The 17,222-nt window shown below is 54.6% G+C and overlaps 1 protein-coding gene across 17 annotated transcripts in view; it reads right to left on the bottom strand.

Annotated features, from left to right (window-relative positions):
* Window positions 1-360: 360 nt before the first annotated feature.
* Window positions 361-17,222, bottom strand: part of ERI3 (ERI1 exoribonuclease family member 3) — a 128,138-nt gene continuing 111,276 nt past the window's right edge. For 14 of the 17 annotated variants that reach the window (XM_035698965.2, XM_049094297.1, XM_049094299.1 and 11 more), the window contains one exon: window positions 361-892. In XM_035698965.2, coding sequence (XP_035554858.1) covers window positions 810-892 — 83 coding nt within the window. In that variant the 3' untranslated portion in view covers window positions 361-809. Of the gene's footprint in view, window positions 893-7,040; window positions 7,340-17,222 lie in introns of those variants that run through there. The other 3 variants (XR_007402367.1, XM_035698957.2, XR_007402366.1) reach the window with 2 other exon arrangements.

Raw genomic sequence — 17,222 nt, 5'->3', positions numbered from 1 at the left:
CTGGGCTGCTTCCTCTTCCTTCCCACCTCTTGTGATGCCCCTGGCTGGGAGGGTGGGCAGGAGCTGGTCGCCACACCCACTGCACAGGGGTGGCATTGGAACTTGCCTGTGCAGAGGCCCTTAGCAGCCCTCTTGCCACTGCCAGCTTTGCCCGAACACCTGTACTTGGTTCTGCACTCAAGATGGTTCACACACAGTAGTGGCCTCAGATACCAGCAACTTTGAATGTTGCCTTATGCTCAGACAGTCCCCATGGTGCTGTGCTCACTTGGGGAGGGTCTCCCAGGTACTCCAGTGGCTGCCGGCCACACCGGTGGCCTTCAGCACAGAGCAGCCCCCCAGTCCACACATACCCAGAGCCTTGTTTCCCCGAATTTATTCAGTGGCACGTTCACAGCGGGGATGGGGGTAGACACAAGGTGGGGCCTGATCTGTCCTGGAGCCCTGGGGGCACCACACACCATGCACTACAGATGGGAGGGGGCACAGGGGGGCTTGGTGGCCCCAGCAGAAGCCTGTGTACCAGGGAAGAGGCGGTGAGTGCCTGGGTTCCCCTAGCCCAGGCCCACAATGGGAGGGGCTAATACTGGGCTGAGGTTGAGGGGTTGGGGCAGGGGGGCACAAAGTGTCTGCTCCAGAGGGGCCGAGTGGCCAAGCCCTTACCCAGGGCATAAGCCCACAGGGCAGGCTGGGGGACACTCTGGATGTAGAGCTGTGCCACTCTCCCTTTTCCCCTCTGGTGAGGGAAAGGAGGGTTCTGGGCTGGGCCAAGCAGCTACCCTGTCCTGCCCCATCCCGTCCTCGGCCAATCAGAATGGCTTTGATGTCTGCTTGAAGATGAAGCCTTGATATGCAAGTGTCTTCATGATGTTGGCAATGTTCTTGCAGTCATCTAAGAAGAGAAAGAAGACATTTAGATGGGTCCCAGATCCTGCCCCTCTGTGCCCATGGGTGCTCTTAACGTGGGTGGGGGAGGGGAGCAGGCTCAGATTCTGGAGCCACAGGCTCTTAGCCAGGGGTCCTGTCCCTTGGTGGCAGCGTCTCCAGCCTCAGGTTAGGCTTCCTGCTAGGCCGGCAGGAAGTGTCTCCGTGCTGCTCAGTCCCATAATTCATGCTGGAAATTGGCCGGCATGTCCCGCCCCGGCCCCAGCGGTGATGTATGGGCACCGTCGCAGTAAGAAAAAGGCAGAGTAAATGTGTAATTTCTCCCTTGACGGCCCCCGGCCGCTGGGCGATCCTTCTTGTTGCCGCCGCGTGGGGACGGCCCGTCCGCCACACTCCGTCTTCCCGCCACCCGCCTTGATGTCTCCATTTCATTACTGTGCGGCCATTCATCACGCCCACGGCCAGGGTGACTTTGCCGGCACTTGCGTGCGTGTGAGAGATGGGGCCCGGGCCATAATCGCTGGTAATGAGGCACAAGCCTTGGCACTTCCGGGCTGGGTCCTGGGCACCTGCTCCTGCGTACCCCAGAGCGGCGAGGGTTCGCGGTCCCCATACCCTGGCCCGCAGTGCTCCTAGGCGGGCCTGTGCACCCCGGCTGCGCCCTGCCTCTCCACCCCGCTGCGTTCAAAGCTGGTGCTAGTCAGGCGTCAGTCCTGTCTCCAGCTCTACCTTATGTCTGTTCTTGCCGACCCTGTCCCTGTCCCCGTCCCCGCGGTCTTTCCAGCACTGGTCCCTGTGAGAAAGTCCACGCGCCAACTCCTGGAACCCCGGCAGCTGCAGGGGCAGTACAGTACCCTGGGCTTTCAGTATCACAGACACGGGCTAGGACCTGTTCCGATGCCACCAGCAGGAGGTGCAGCTGCCCAACACTTGTCCCCCTACAGGCGGCCAAGGGCAGAAATGGGCCAAGCGCCCAGGGGTCTTCTGTTCCGCTGCCCAGAGCACGGCCGGCTCTCCTCCCACCGCCTCCCGCCTCCCGCCCCCCGCAGTTGCTCCTGGGCCGCAACCAGGCCCCCCGGCTGCCAGCCCTCCTGGGATCGATGCTGCGACTGCAGAAGCATTATACTTCCATGTCCTAATCAGGTGCGGGCAGTGGCAAGGTCAAGGTGGGGTCAGGAGGCCTCCGCATCTGTCAAGGCCTAACCCCCTCCACTGAGCCCTCCAGCCTGACCCCGCCAGAAGCTCAGACTAGGAAACAGGGCCCAACGGGGCTAGGAAAGGGCTGTGGTGGCGGGAGTCCCGGTCAGCCCAGGTCCTGCGTCCTTAGCCAGACACGACTGCGAGCCCTGTCACGCAGGGTCCTGGCTCGCAGGCCTCAACGTGAATGTACCCGAGGGGGATGTGGGCTCAGAGAAGTGGACGCAGGACCCAGACGTGGGGACACCTTCCTCCAGGGACTCAGGAAGCCACGAGGGCTGGTCTGCGGCAGGACAGTGGGAAGACGGATGGGAGGGTGGTGGCGACCATGGCAACTCCAGACGTGACCCATCCCCGTGGTTTATGGGCCGGACACGCGCCCCGCTCAGCTGAGGCCCCGTCATTTGTCTCCCTTAGTGCGTGTGCCTGTGCTGTAGGGGTAGAGGGTGGAGGGCGGGGGAAGGGAGGAGGCAGCTGACGGGAAGGGGAAGGGGGCAGGAGGGCAGTGCAGGAGGGCGGGTTGGCCATGGGGCGGGAAGGGTCCGGGAGCAGGTGGGTTTAGGAAGGTCCGCGGGTGGTGATGGCACCGTCTACAGGGCTACGACAGGGTGATTTTCTTCCCAGAGAAGTCTGGCCTTGCCAGGGCACCTCCAATCCTTCCTGTCTCCTGTACTCTGGGGACCACGGCCGCTGTGCATATTAAGAATAAGTCCCCTCGTTATCTGCAATTACCCAGCGGCCACACACCTCATTTCTTCCAGCAGAAAAGAAAATTAGTTTTCTATTGACTTCATCTGGCTCCTCCCTCATTGCCGGACAAATCGCTCAATCTACCTCCCCCGGCCCAAGCGAGTGTGCCCGGCCCCTCCCCCAGGCCTCCAGCCATCCAGTGGGCGAGCGCTGACCTCCCACCTGTGCCTGGCCCGGCTGTCCTTGACCCCTGGGCGCTTGGCACCGGCGCTTCGGCAAGCCCCCAACATCGCCCTGAACATCGCCGTCCCCTGCCTGCGCCTCCCCTGACTCCGGAACAGCTCTCTCTAGATTTCCAGACAAACTCAAAACATGCAGCAATGCGCCAATTTCCTTCCCCACGTCTTCACTACCCAGTGTTCCCCCATCTCGGTGAACAGCACCTCAAGTGCTCCCAAAGAAGCCTGAGAAACTGGGCTTGACACTTCGCCCTCTCCCTTCCCAAATGTCAAGTATCAACTGTGGATTTCATCTTATTCATCATCTACTTCCCTTCCTTTGGGCAGCCCCCTCACCCCAGCGAAGACCCCATCACTCTTGCTCTTACACAACCTACCCTCTTTCTTCTCCCTCTAATCCATTCTCTCGTAGCCCAAGTGATCTTACAAATCTGATCACATCCTTGTCTCAATCCTTTCAATGGCTCCTGCTGCCCCCAAGTTCAAGGCTATCCTCTTTTTAAAAGGACTTAGAGCCAAAGGCCTGTACAAAGGGGTGCCTGCTGTCTCTGGTCTCATCTCTGCCATTTTCTACCCCCGATCCCTGTGTTCCAATCTCCAGGAACCACTGTTTTCTGAAAATGACAAGGATAGATCTGTTTCTAGTCTTAACTTTGCCCACTGGCTGTGTACTTGTGGCAAATGCTTAAGTTCCTTTTTCTTCAGGTTCCTCCACTAGGGGTGGCAAGGGACACCACCCGTGTTAACTGTGAGCACTGTGCAGGTGACCCCCACCCCCGTCTTTGTCCGTGCTTTAGGCTTAGAATACTTCCTTTTCTTGGAGGGGAGGCAAGGATGCTAGTTTCTTGGATGACCCAACGGTAGAAGGTATATACTGTATAACCTAAGGCACAGATGACAGGCCAGCACACTTGATGAAACCATCATTCATTCCACGAACTCACACTGACTACTGATCCCATTTACTGAGGTTTCTGGAGTCTAACTTGTTGTAACTGGTCCACTACAAGACAGAGAGGTGGGGGGGAGGGGAGAGGGAGAGCGATGGGGAGAGGGAGAGAGGGAAAGGGAGAGAGAGAGAGAGAGAGAGAGAGAAAGAGACCGACCCAGACTGGGGAACACACTTGTTTCAGTTCACCAAGTCAGTAGTATGGCAGTTACGGGCTTCTAGCCTAGGCTCTTTATCCAGCCCTTGAAACCTCATGAGTCAGTGCAACCTACTGATCAGTTTAAAAAGTTAATGGTGCAGCTAGAAAATGAGGAAATGGGGCAGAAGCGAAGAGAAAAATCTGGGCCTTTTAACAGGCCAGAAGTTCAGAGAGCGAGCGAGCAGCAGCAGGATGAGGCTGGTGACAACATGGCCTCTGGGAGAGTCCTCTGTGTGAAGCACTGGGGCCACATGGCTCAGCAGTAACCCCCATTACCTTCCCCGCCCCCCCGCACCTCTCACTGAGCTAATGAGGTCAACCTGAAGCCGTTATGGTGTAGAATTAGGTAAGGGGTGGGAGGCACACAGCCTTATGCCCACAGGGGAGGAGGCCCCCAAAGTAGATCTTCCTTACCTCCAAGTTCTAGAAGACTAACCTGGTTTTATGTTCCTGCAGCGTTATCAGCTTGTGACAAAATGACCCTCTTGTGTTTGGGGCATTAGTATTCTTTTTTTTTTTTTTTTTAAGATTTTATTTATTCATGAGTGTCATCAGAGAGAGAGACAGAGAAGCAGAGACACAGGCAGAGGGAAAAGCAGGCTCCATGCACCGGGAGCCCGACGTGGGACTCGATCCCGGGTCTCCAGGATCGCGCCCTGGGCCAAAAGCAGGAGCCAAACCGCTGCGCCACCCAGGGATCCCGGGCATTAGTATTCTTAATGTCGGAAATATTTTTATATTGCCAAGGCCATAATGGGAGATGTGCAGCCGTTTAAACTCCTCAGAGAGGTGAGTGAGGCTAGCACCTGACAAAGGATGAGCTTGTTGGCTGGGCCCAAGGGGCCAAATACCTGCTTGGCAAAGCTGCCAGTGGAAGGGTGGCTCAGACCACGTAGGGCAGCCAGTGAGGGCTGCGACAGGGCCGACAGGGCAGCGGCCTGAGGCTGACCGGCTCCAGTTAGCTGCACTTGTCTGGGAATTGAACAGTAGAGGGCAGGTGAGCAGGGCCTGGGCGAGGGTGCCAGGCCCTGCTCTTTTTCACCCTCAGGAGGAAAGGGGCCCAAGGGAGCTCCTGGAGAAGCATTTATTTGTGCACTTGCTCATTCAGCATACACGCACTGACACCTCTGTGTGCTGGGTGCACAAGGGCTGTGCTGGGACACAGGCCTGGCCGCACAGACTCCGTTGCTCCCTGCCCTCAAGGAGCTCAGAGGCAGACCTGTAAGTGGTGGGGTGTGAGCAGTGCTACGGGAAGAAGGGGCGCAGAAAAGGCCCCGAGAATTAGGAAAGGGTTCCCCAGAGGACAAAGCCAGGCAGATGTCTGAGGGTGTGTGGGAGGGGGCTGGCCAGCAAACTGGGCTTCAGGTGGGCCGGTGGTCCTGGCATAGTGAACAGCATAGGCACACTGCTGGGGGGAGGGGGGGGGGCCCAAACCTGCAAGTCTAGCAGGTGGGTGGGGGGTGAGGAAGAGGCAGGGGAGTGGTGAGAGGAAGCTGGCCAGGTCAGCAGCGACTGGCCAAAAGACACCCAGCAGGGATCCCTGGGTGGCGCAGCGGTTTGGCGCCTGCCTTTGGCCCAGGGCGCGATCCTGGAGACCCGGGATCGAATCCCACATCGGGCTCCCGGTGCATGGAGCCTGCTTCTCCCTCTGCCTGTGTCTCTGCCTCTCTCTCTCTCTGTGACTATCATAAATTAAAAAAAAAAAAAAAAAAAAAGACACCCAGCAGACTGCATGCTAAGCTAAGGAGCTTCAGAGTTGATTATTCGGGGACCGACGGGGAAACACTAACAGAGCCGAGGAGGAGGAAGACAGGACCACATCTGTGTTTCAGAATTATCATCAAGCCTTGGAGGGGTTAACCCTGAAGGCACAGGCACCCATTAGCAGACTGTACCACGGTCCAGGCCAGTGGTGGTGGAGATGCAGGTGGGGATGTCGGCGGCATGGAGAGGTGGACAGAGGCCAGAGATTTTAAGGGAAGAGAACGAGCAACCTTAACGGGGGCAGATGAGAGTGTGGGGCCGAGGCTGGGATCTTAGTCCCCACTCGCGGAGGTAAAGCAAATCGGAGGTGGCGTAGGTCTGAGGTGGTGACGACCTCAGTGTTAAATCTTAAGATTCCTATGGGACATTTAAACGGATCAGGCATTTCCTTTGCAGCTTCTAGGCTTTGTATCTCACTGAAAAAGGCCTCCCATATCCCACCGCTATTAGAAAACTATCATATATTTTCCTCTAATGCTTTTTCTATTTAACTTTTTAATCTACCTGGAATTTATTTTTGTATATGGTGAGAAATAGAAGATCTAACTTTACTTTCTTTCCCCTAATGGAGAGCCATTGTCCTATCAGCATTGATTGAACTGTCCGCATGTTCCCCACCCCTCTGAAACGATGCCTCTATTATACATAGAATTCCCTTACGTGAGTCTGTTGGAACGAGGAAAAGAGAATGAACATGAAATGATCAAAGAGGCGAACTGGACTGGAGACCTCAGGGACAGCAGGGTGATAAGCTGCTGACTTTCTGGGCCTGCAAGGGGGTGTGGCCTAAAAGAAGATTCAGACACACCTGAGGCCTCCTCTCCAAGAAGCCCAACCTGGGAAGCACCCTCTCTCAGTGATCTCCAGGAGCTGGTGAGGAACAGGGCCAGAGCCCACGGAGGAGGGGCCAGCAAGGATGGGCTAGGGTGCAGGAACCCCAGCGTGCTGACATTCTAGAACCTCATTCTGTTATTACATCTATCTGTCTGTCTGGACATCGTGGCAGCATCATGCCTGACAGCAAGGGGCCAGTGGGTCAATGCTGGGCCTGCCAGAGGAATAAGTCCCCAGCCCCAGAAGGGACATACTTATACTAAAAAGTTATCTGTTGTGTGGCTGAAGTTCAGATTTAATTGGTTTAATTGGAGTCCTACATTTTTATTTGCTAACCAGATAACTCTTTGCTGGGGGCCAGCACCTCAAACTACAGCTGGATACAATTCAAAGGTACAGCCGCAAATGGCAGCTCAGAAGGAAGACAGGCGCCAAAGCAGTGAATTTAGGACTGAACCAGCAGGGGGCCTTGGATATCCTGAGATTCTGGGTTCGAATCCAAACTCCATCACTTCGTAACTGTGAACTTGAGCAAGTTACCGCGCTTTTATTTCACCTCTCTGTGTCTCGGTTTCTTCTTTTCTAAAATGGGAACAATAATGATAATTATAGCAACTACTTCCCTCAAAGGGTTGTTGAAAAGATGAAATGAGTTTTTATTTGTGAAGTGCTTAAAACAGTGGCTGGGTTAGTGATTATTATTGTGGTTGCTATTCCAATAACATCCAATAATAATGTTATTCCAGCAGTAACACCTTGGTATCCCACAAGCCCCTGTGCCTCGTCCCAGACATGACTCACGCAGTCCCCTTGGGTGCCCAGACAGGGCTACCCTGGCCCACCTGACACCACTCCCAGATATAGACCCCTCTCCCCAGACACGGCTCCCACAGCTCCTTCTGCTCCCCCCCGAGACAGGGCCCTGACAGCCTCTACTCCAAAGTGACCCCTTCTTCCAGCCCCTCCCCTCCGCCCCCTCCGCCCCACCGAGGTGCCTGGAGGTGCCACAGGGCTGATGGTGAAGGATGACGGTGGTTCCACAATAAGGGGAAAAGGCAATTTCATCTTGATTAGCAGGCGATTTCTCTCTCCGTAATAAGCGCGCTCCAAATAATTAGCGTGTTTTACGTAATAATGAAATTACAGAAATGCAGTCCACTTATTCAAACAACTCACCATTACCATATTTTTAAATATTAGACTTAATTAGAGTTTATCACTTCAGAGAAGTATGCGGACCGAAGATGTTTTTAAAAAAATCCTCATAAAGTGTTTATTAAGCGCTGGTAAAGCTGGGATAATGATGTGTTTGGAAATTAAGGCAATCAAACACTTACCGCCGCTCCTGGAGGCCGGGCATGGAAATGAGGCCATTACACGCCCATTACCCGCCAGCTCACAGCCACTTGGGGGGCGGGGAGAGGATGTGCCTGGCCGAGAGGGCACTGTGCCCGGAAACGCCTGTGCCAACATCCCACAACAGCCTGGCCAGTAAGCAGGCGTCAAAGCCCTTATGTCACTTACATCACACTTGGCCACCAGAAGCCCAACTCAGACTTGGCCAGGCGAATGACCAGATCGGTCTCACATGCCAAAGCAGACACCCAAGACCAACCCTGATCCAGACTCCCAGGCTGGGTAGGACCTGTGACCTCCATTCAAACCGTAGCGCAGAGCAGGGACAGAAGCCAGCGATCCACTCCCACCTCTGGGCCACACAGGAAGGGCTAGTTATGGTGGGTGAGGAAGGGTCTAGGAGGGACCTGGGGAACTGAGCCCGGAGCCAGAGATACAGAGCAGCCAAGGGTCAGGCCCAGGAACACACCTGGGGACAGACCTGGATCAGGAAAGCAGGCAAGAAGGGTGGTGGGAGAGGGGCTGGAGGCTCCAGGTCCCATTTATCCCAGTGAATAACTAATTCCAGAATTTATAGTGCTGGGTTTTTGTTCTGTGGCCATTTATATCTGTGAGGGGAGGAAATGAAGAGGCAGCGCGGACGCCACATCTTTCTGTGTTATTGCTTGTCTGCCATTTGCAAATCATTATTAATTGTGGGCCCTGGTGGCGGGCTGGGTGGGGGCCAGGCTGGGTACATCCACATAGCTCTTCATCAAGGACCCCAGCCGCTGCCCCAGAGAGCCAATTACCCCGCCCTGATTGGGATCAGATAAAGAGGGAATTTTTACAAATTAGGGAATAAATAGAATTTCCACACAGGGCGCGGGCAGGACCTGAGAGGCTGTAATGAAAAACCATCCGTCACCATCAGCGCGGCCTGGGCACGCAGCCCCGGCACTCCCTCCCCTTGTGGGCCTGCCCTAATGCTCAGGGGCCTGGGTGTACAGGTCTCAGGACACCGCTGCCCGCTACTCCCAACCCCAGGCCCAGAAGCAGGGAGAGGACTTCCCTGGTGGGGTGTCACTACACCCCTTGGACCGAAGAGGCCTAGGCCCCAGCTCCAGCACTTTTTCTCCTGCCTCCTCTTCCTTTCCCTGTCCACCTCTCCCTCTGGATCTTCACAAGGATGACACTGGGGTGGTCGTGAGAAAGGCCAGAGGTGGAGACCACAGGGCAAAGAGCACATGCATGCCCCTACAGCTATGGCAGCCCTGGGCCAGAGCCCCGGCCCCGTGGACCACTCACTCTGGGCTCCCATTAGCGCTCCTCCCCTTGGATCATTAAATATGTATATCTTATTACACGCCTTGTTAGAGTATCGAGCTCTATTGACTGATGATAAATCCTGAGCCTCGTCCTGGCCATAAATTTATCTGGAGATGATGAAGACTCAATAATCTAGTCAGGCAGATAATATCATCGGGCCTTAAAAAAGATCATTACATTATATGTCAGAATTAAAAGTGAAATACGCCGTAGTAACAGGGCGGCTGCTCTGGCCATTACAATGGGTGCCCGCCTCCCCCACTCCTCCTCAGCCAAGGCCCCATCCAGGTAGAGGGGCCGCGAAGCCTTGCCCTCCTCCTGACTCTGGGATGCTACGGCTGGAAGTGCCAGAGGTAGCCAGACAACTAAGGCTGAGTGAGGGGACTTGGCTGGGCTGGGGACAAGACGCAGCCACTGAGAACAGCTGAGCACATCTGCCACACCTGGTAGCCACCTGCCCAGCCAAGCTTCCACCTTACCCGGTCCCTGGGGGTCTCCCATGAGACGATCTTCTGAGGGTCCCTGAGTGGCTCCAGCAGGAAGGTGACAGGGCCCTACCCCTTTCCAGAATGGCCTGACCAACCAGGGTGGATTTTTTTCCAAAAATGCGAACCCTGGGAGACAGATAGGTTGGGCCACTTGCCAGTACCACCCAGGCCCCTGTGGCCTGGCCCCAGACCGATGTGCCAGCAGCCTATCTGAAGCCTAGCAATCCAGACCCTGGCCACCTGCTTCCCAAGAGACCTGCTGTCACCGCCTCTACAACCTGTCCTTTGAGAAACTCGCTGCCAGCTCCTGGTTCTTTGACCTCAGCACTGACGGCTGTTTCTACTCTATCCTATTTCCACTCATTCCCACAGTTACACCTTCTACCTTTTTAACATCCTCCACTGCTCTTCCTTTGAAATATTAAATCCAAATCTCCCTAGTTACTGACAATAATACACTTTGCTTTCATCTCGCTGGAACCTTGCAACGTTACCACCTCTACTCTCCCCAGGTACCCCAGCCGCCGCCTCCCTCCACTTTCTCCCCTACTTCTGGTCGCTCACCCAGCAGTCATTCCCTTGCTGCCCACCTGCCAGGGCCCCTCCTCCCTCGCGTGACGGATGAGGCCTCTGGGTCTGAGCCTCCCACCATCATCCTGTCCCCCTGGCTGCTCATTGCATTCTGGCAACGGAGATGGGAGGCTACGTTTGCTGAAAGCCCTTCAAGGAAAACTTCTTCACTCTTATGAAGAGAAACACAAGGAGGAGACAGTCTTTTACATTCTGCCTCATGTTCTCATGTCTACACATCATGTCTGGGACTGCAGAAGCCACTGTCCGACCATTAGGGTAGTCAGCCTATAAGGAACATGCTGAAGATAAAAGGACAGAAAAATGGGAAAAGCCTAAGTCCTTTATGACATTGCTGAGGTGGTGAATTAACTAACCCTAGGATCACCTTATCTCCAAACTTTTGTGAGGCAATAAATCCCATTATTTAAGATATCTCACACTGGGTTTTCTTTTTTCTTGTAGCCAGAAGCATATTAACTGATACAGACTGTAAAGACAGGAAAGAGAATGACATAACAAATGGGCCCTATAACATAAACTTGGCTGAAGGGAGGCGGGAGGGCAAAGGGCAATGAGGGCGCTGTTATTTCAAGCCAGGAAGTTGGTAACTCTTATGCTCTCTTGAAACATTTGACCAAATTGTTTCCTGCTCTATCTCAAGACACAGGCCACTAAAAAGGCTAAAAGAGTCAAGTTTTGATGGGAACCTACATGAAAACAGGGAAGAAAACACAACTGAACGAAGAAAAAATTTTTATGTCTCTGGCTTGCGATCTGAGTTGCCTGAAAGTCCCACAGCTTCACAAAGTCATCAGGGGCTCAGACTTCTCCTTTCTGCCCCTCTCAGCATGTCGCTTCCAACGTCCAGGTTACCTCGGGTCCAAAATGGCTACGGGAGCTCCAAGGATCACATCCACATTTTAGGAAAGGGGAAGGAGGAAACACCAAGAATAATGTACTTCCTCCCGGGCAAGTCATTTCCTTTGAATATCATTCCCAGAGGTCTCACACCACCTTTTCCCTTTTATCTCACTGGCCAGAACTCAGGGACGTAACCATATCTAGCTGTATGAGGAACTTAAAACTGCAACAACAACTACGGTGTTTTAACTGGGTACACACCGCTGCCCCTGGGTATCCAAGGGCTCCATTTAGTGGGGAAGGAAGACAAAGGGTACTGGGTATGTACCACGCATTCCGTCCTCGCCACATAGCCGGCACACCGCCAACAGGAACCTGGATTCCATGGTTCATCGCCTCAGTCCTTTCTTGCCAATATTCTCAACTGTCTTGCTTCCTTTTCCTTCCATCATCCCTGCCTGGAAAAACCCACACTGCCTTCCTCTGTGCCTGCACCTAGACGGAGTGGGACTAGAGAGCATCACAACCACACAGACTCGCGCCGTTCCTAGAATCAGAGTCCTCAACCTCAAATGGGTGTCTAAAACCGCCCAGCTGATGTCCTGCGAGCAGTGTGCATGCCCTCGCCCTTCCTCCCTGTGGCATCGCCGAACTTTCTCTACTGTCCACTATTCCCAAGTCCCCTACCCCCGAACCTTCTCCCACAGTTTTGCCTCCTATTTCACAGGACACACAGGAGGCACTTTCCTCTCACCTGTCACGGAGAGAGGAGAGGGGGCACGTCCTGATGGCACTTCTAAAGCCCACCCTCACACCACCTGGGTTCTCCACCCCACTTCCTTTTCAGGGGACTTACGTGATGAGCAACCTCCTTTCTGATAGGGTCTCAACTGTTTTTCTGCACTACTTCTTTCACAGAAGCATGTAAACCTATCAGATCTCTCCCATCTCTAAAAACAACCTCCTCTTAGCTCTTCTACGAGCCTGGTACCCAACCTCTCCTCCTGTTCGTAGCCAAACTTCCCTGTTAACGCTCAAGGCCTCATTCCCTCATTCCCCACACTGCATTCTGATTGCCCCAACTGCGTCCCGCTGAACCGCTTTTTCTAATGACCCCTCTGACCTCACGGGGCTGAAGTCCAGTGGCTAAGACGGCCCTAGTGGACTAACTCCTGCCCTGACGCCCTTCTCCCCTGGTTCAGTGACAGCACCTTCCCTCCCTATCCAACTCTTCAGCTTCTTTGCACGCATCTTTCATGTGACCATCCCTACAAAATGGGTGTTGCTCAGAGCTGCCACTGGCCCCCCTTCTCTCTCTTCTCTCCTTGGGCATACTTACGCAGCCCTGAGCTATATCTACCATAGATGTCCCAGGGATTTCTAAACCTATATTCCCACTACCACCGCCCTGGTCCAGGGCGCCACCACCTCTCACCCAGGAGACAGCAGTGCCCCCGCCAATCTCCTCCAAGGTGTCCTTCTAAGCCACAAATCTGGTCATTTCACTCCCTGTCTTAAAACCCTGCAATGATCCTGGAACAGAAAAAGGACAGCATTGGAAACACTGGTAAAATCCAAATAAGACCTCCAGTTCAGCTGACAGTATAGTAGCCACGTTCATTTCCTGGTGCTGATAACCGTACCGTGATTATGTCAGATGCTAACACGAGAGAAAGCTGGGGAAGAGATGTATATAGAACCTTCTCTGCAATGTAAAATTGATTCAAAGTAAAAATTCTAAGAGTTAATAATTAAAACTACCACCAGTCCAATAGCGCCTCACTGCTCGCAGGATAGTGTCCACACTTCTTTATAAAGTTCTGGGGAATCTTCCCAGGTGTGCCCCCTCTTCCTCCCCCCGCCCACAGTCTCATTTTCCTCACTCTCTTGCTGGACCCAAGTTCAGGTTCTTTTGCTTCTCAGCTTTTTCACATGCCTGTCCTTCCACTGGAAAGTCCCGCCCCTCGCTATCATTTCCTCAAGTGCCTTACCTGGGCCCTCAGGTCTGTGTTAGCGATCCTTCTACGTGTTTCACAGCACCCAATGTTCCTCCACTGTGATGGCCTGTCACCTCCTGCTAGACCACAAACCTGAGGCACTAATGTTACCTGTGCAGAGCTCTCAGTAAACACGTATTAAGTGGAAGAAAGAAGAACTGGAAGAAAAGAAAGAGGGAAGGATGCAAGACAAGATCACGGCCCTGACATCCGTTGCCCGAAGCCTAGACATGTCCAGGCCCTGAAAATTAGTCAAGGTCCTTGTCTCCAGCTTCCAAAGTGCTGCAGGCTTCACCACTTTCCCCACCTCCATTCCTTCCTACTCTCTTGATTTCCCCCAAGACCTGCTGGGCCAAGACACTGGCTGGGACCTGAGCTCTCAGCAGTCTGGCCACCAGTCTGGCCAGCAAACCGAGGCATCTGGGGTGGCAGCAGCAGCGGTGTTGGGGCTCCCCAGTGCTAGCAGTGATGCCCTGGAGAAGGGGCTGGCTCTGCCTGGGGACTCTGCGAGGGGAGCTGCCCTCCCGAAGCCCAGTCCCACCTGGTAAATATTTCATCCTCAAGCTGCTCAGCTAATCCCTATTAATTTCAATACCGCCGCCTTGCCTGGCTCAGCTCCCAATGCATTATTTATCCCCTTTGTTTGTTTGTCGCTAACAGGTGGGCCCCAGCGGAGGCGCTGACTGGGGACAAGCCCACTCCATCACAGTGTGGCTGTGAATTAATCATGAGGACTAATGGGAAGCACCTCAGCTCCAGGCACTGCCCTAGCTGCCTCCCCCTGCCCTGGCACCCAGGGGTGGGCCAGGGCCACTTCAGCCCAACTTGATTCAAAGCAACACATTTTATTTACTATCTGCCTACATGAGTCAGACATAAGGTTACCCTTTGGGGATACAAGCTGAACAAACAGACATAAGTTCCTGCCCTCAGGGAACTTACAATCCAGTTGGGGAGACAGGTGTTAGACGACTATTTCTTAATTAGGATTGTGAGGAAATGCTGTGCAGGGAAGTGCTGGGTGTTAGGAGGGTGTGCACAGGGGAGGACCTAACCAACTCTAGGAGTCAGGGGAGGCATCCCTGGGGAAGCAAACTTTGAGCTGTGCTCTGAAGGATGAGCAGGAAGTCATCAGGGCAAGGGATGGGAATGGGGGGCTTCCAAGGGCCATAAAGGCACATGGGAAAGCCTTGAGGTAAGAGAAGGAATGGCAGTTTCCGGAAAATAGGGGAGGGCCTTGTGCTGGAGTACACAGGGCGTGAGGAGAGTGGCTTGAGAAGGGGTGGGGGGCAGGGCCCAGCTCAGGGGTGCTCTTCTCCCTAAATGACTGGCACTTGTTCCTGGTGGATTACCACGGACTCATCCTGTCATATGTCCTCTGCTGACTTGAGCAACATCCCGATTTCTTGACCTTTTGCTTGTGGCTCCTGAGAGATTGTCAAGATCATTAACCCTCAATTGCACAGATTAGGAAACTCAGATGTGCATTCAGCCTGGGGGTTATGAGAAGGCCTGTGTGGGCCCCTCAGTGCCCTGAAGCTCAGGTGTGCCCATGGCAGGACAGGGCTGGTTCTGGCCCATTGACTCTACGTGGGGACCAGGCACAGGGCTGGGAACAGAGCTGCTCCCAGCCAAGAGTGCTCACGTCACCTCCCAGGAAGGAACCTCCCTCAGCTCTGAAATCCAGCACTGCACTGGGCACCCAGGGGCCTGAGCAAGCATCTTCTGAAAGACTGAACAAAAGCAAATGCCCCTCTATCCTCCACAAATATCTTTTCCACAGACACTCTTCTCAAAAACTTCTACAGAGATGGAAAATAGACCAATGAGCCAACTGGTACTCAGTGGGAGGTTTACAGTATTTTCAGGCACATTACCTCCTTCCTCCTCACCATAAGCCTGGGAGGTAGAAGTCACCATCAGCCCCATTTTAAAGAAAAAGAGACAGAGGCCCAGAGTGGTGAGTGACTTACCCAGGACCACACAACCTGGGAGTGATGAGCCTTGACTAGAACGAGGTCTTCCCGTTTCCAGGCTCCTGGCTTCAGCATATCCATAGGTCTGTTCCCCTCTGTGCCTATTTCCCCAGGGATCTCCCTCGGTAGCTCCAGGGACCCGAGCTCTCAAGAACGATCCCAGAAGGACCCCCCCTCGTTTATGAACCAAATGTAGCTCCGCCAGGGCGGAGGCCTCACTGTGCATATGTCAGGGTTTGTAATTCTATTCAAAGTGGCCACTTTGAAAATCCATATGTCTCCAGGCTCCCTGTACATCATGGTGTCAAGTCCTGGAGCAGAGGCATCCATCAGCACCTCCCAACGCCATGGTCTGTGTGCCCACGTGCCTGTCCACACCGTGTGCCCGTCCCTGGCTCCCAGCTGCCGTGGCAGTGCTGCCCGGCCCTGCGCAAGAGCTCACACTGGCCTGGCTGCCTGGCCCAGCGGTCCCCTGGCCTTCAGGCTAGTCTGGCTGCTGGGCCCCACCCCTGCCCCAAGTGCCACCTCTGCCTTGCCTTCTTCTCTGCTCTTGGAGCTAGGCAGCCAGCACGGAGGCAGCCTCGATAACTCGCTAACGTGCTGCCCATGCTGTTCTTAAAAATTTATGACTGTGCAACATGAAAAATCCGGCTGAGGAGCCGTCATTAGCGGCGCTGCCTCCCTCCCCCACCAGAGCCGCCCTCGTAAATTGAGATTTATGGCTGCAGCAGGCGGGGTAGGGGCGTGTGCAGGCGGTGAGGATGTTGTGGGGGAGACAGGGAGACCGATGAGAGAGTGGTGGGGCCGGGGGCTCCCCCCTGCGGCAGCTCCAGTTTATCACAGTCTGCGGTGATACCCACGGAGAGCAAGGTCAGGTCTGGGGGGTCGGCCTGGCACAGATGCTGGATCCTGCCTCACAGAGGGGCTGGAGGGGGAAGGGCCTATCCTGTGCCAATCACCGGCTCCTTTAGGTGGAGGACCAGATCCCGAGGCCTGAGCAAAGGCCTCCCAGGAGGATGATTTGAGAAGGAGGAAAGTTGGAGCTAGGGAGGAAGCATCATCCTTGCTGGAGTCACAAGGCCTACGCCCTCAGAGCCAGTTTCTCTAACCAGAAGCACGTACGTTGGGCTGGGATTGTGGTATCCCACCCTAAGAACTGGAGAGCAGGCAGGGAGCGGGGCAGAAGGGTGCCAGCAGCCTTCCCTCCCGCCTCCTTTCTCTGGTAAGGAGGGTTGGTGGAGAGGACATTAGAGGGGGGAGTGCAAGTACTAGGCCTAGGCACAGAGCCCCGGCTGGGGCCAAAGGGGAGGTGATCCCACAAGCCACCGCCCCCTGGTGCTCCCCTCACGCCCCCCATCACAGGCCCTCCCTATTACCTCCCCGCTGCCTCCTCCCCTGCTCACTTAGCCCTGTCAGCCAGGCCATTATGAAATTGGGGTTTCATTTACAGACTAATTAAACATTACAGCTTGTTCACAATTACAACGCGGGGATGAGGGAGTAACTAATTACGGAAGAAATGAGCTAACATTTATCTCTGCTCCCACCCTCCCTCTCCCCACTGCCCCCCCAGTCTGGCTTCCTCCCACTCTCTGGTCAGTACCTGCTCTCTAGGCTGATATCCTGGGATGGGGGACTGGAAGGTCTCAGCACCCACCCACCCTGGCCACAAGATCCGACTGCTGTTCCCAGACACTCTGGGGAGGGGCTGAGCTCCCAGGGCCCTGCTGCAGGAGGCGGAGCCTTAGTGGGTGTGATAAAGTAAGGGACCCTGTGATGCTATGTGTGACTAGGACATTGGGGTGGGGGGGACGACACACGCTCTACTTTGGTGTGACAGTACCGTAGGGCTGTGTGGCTTTATGTAGCTTCCCCTTGCAGGGCAGGGTTTTGGCGTGATTGCTGC

This window comes from Canis lupus, chromosome 15 (assembly GCF_003254725.2).
Source record: "Canis lupus dingo isolate Sandy chromosome 15, ASM325472v2, whole genome shotgun sequence".
NCBI lineage: Eukaryota > Metazoa > Chordata > Mammalia > Carnivora > Canidae > Canis > Canis lupus.
Note: the sequence above shows the minus strand (reverse complement) of the source record. Positions and strands in the feature narration are given on the sequence as shown.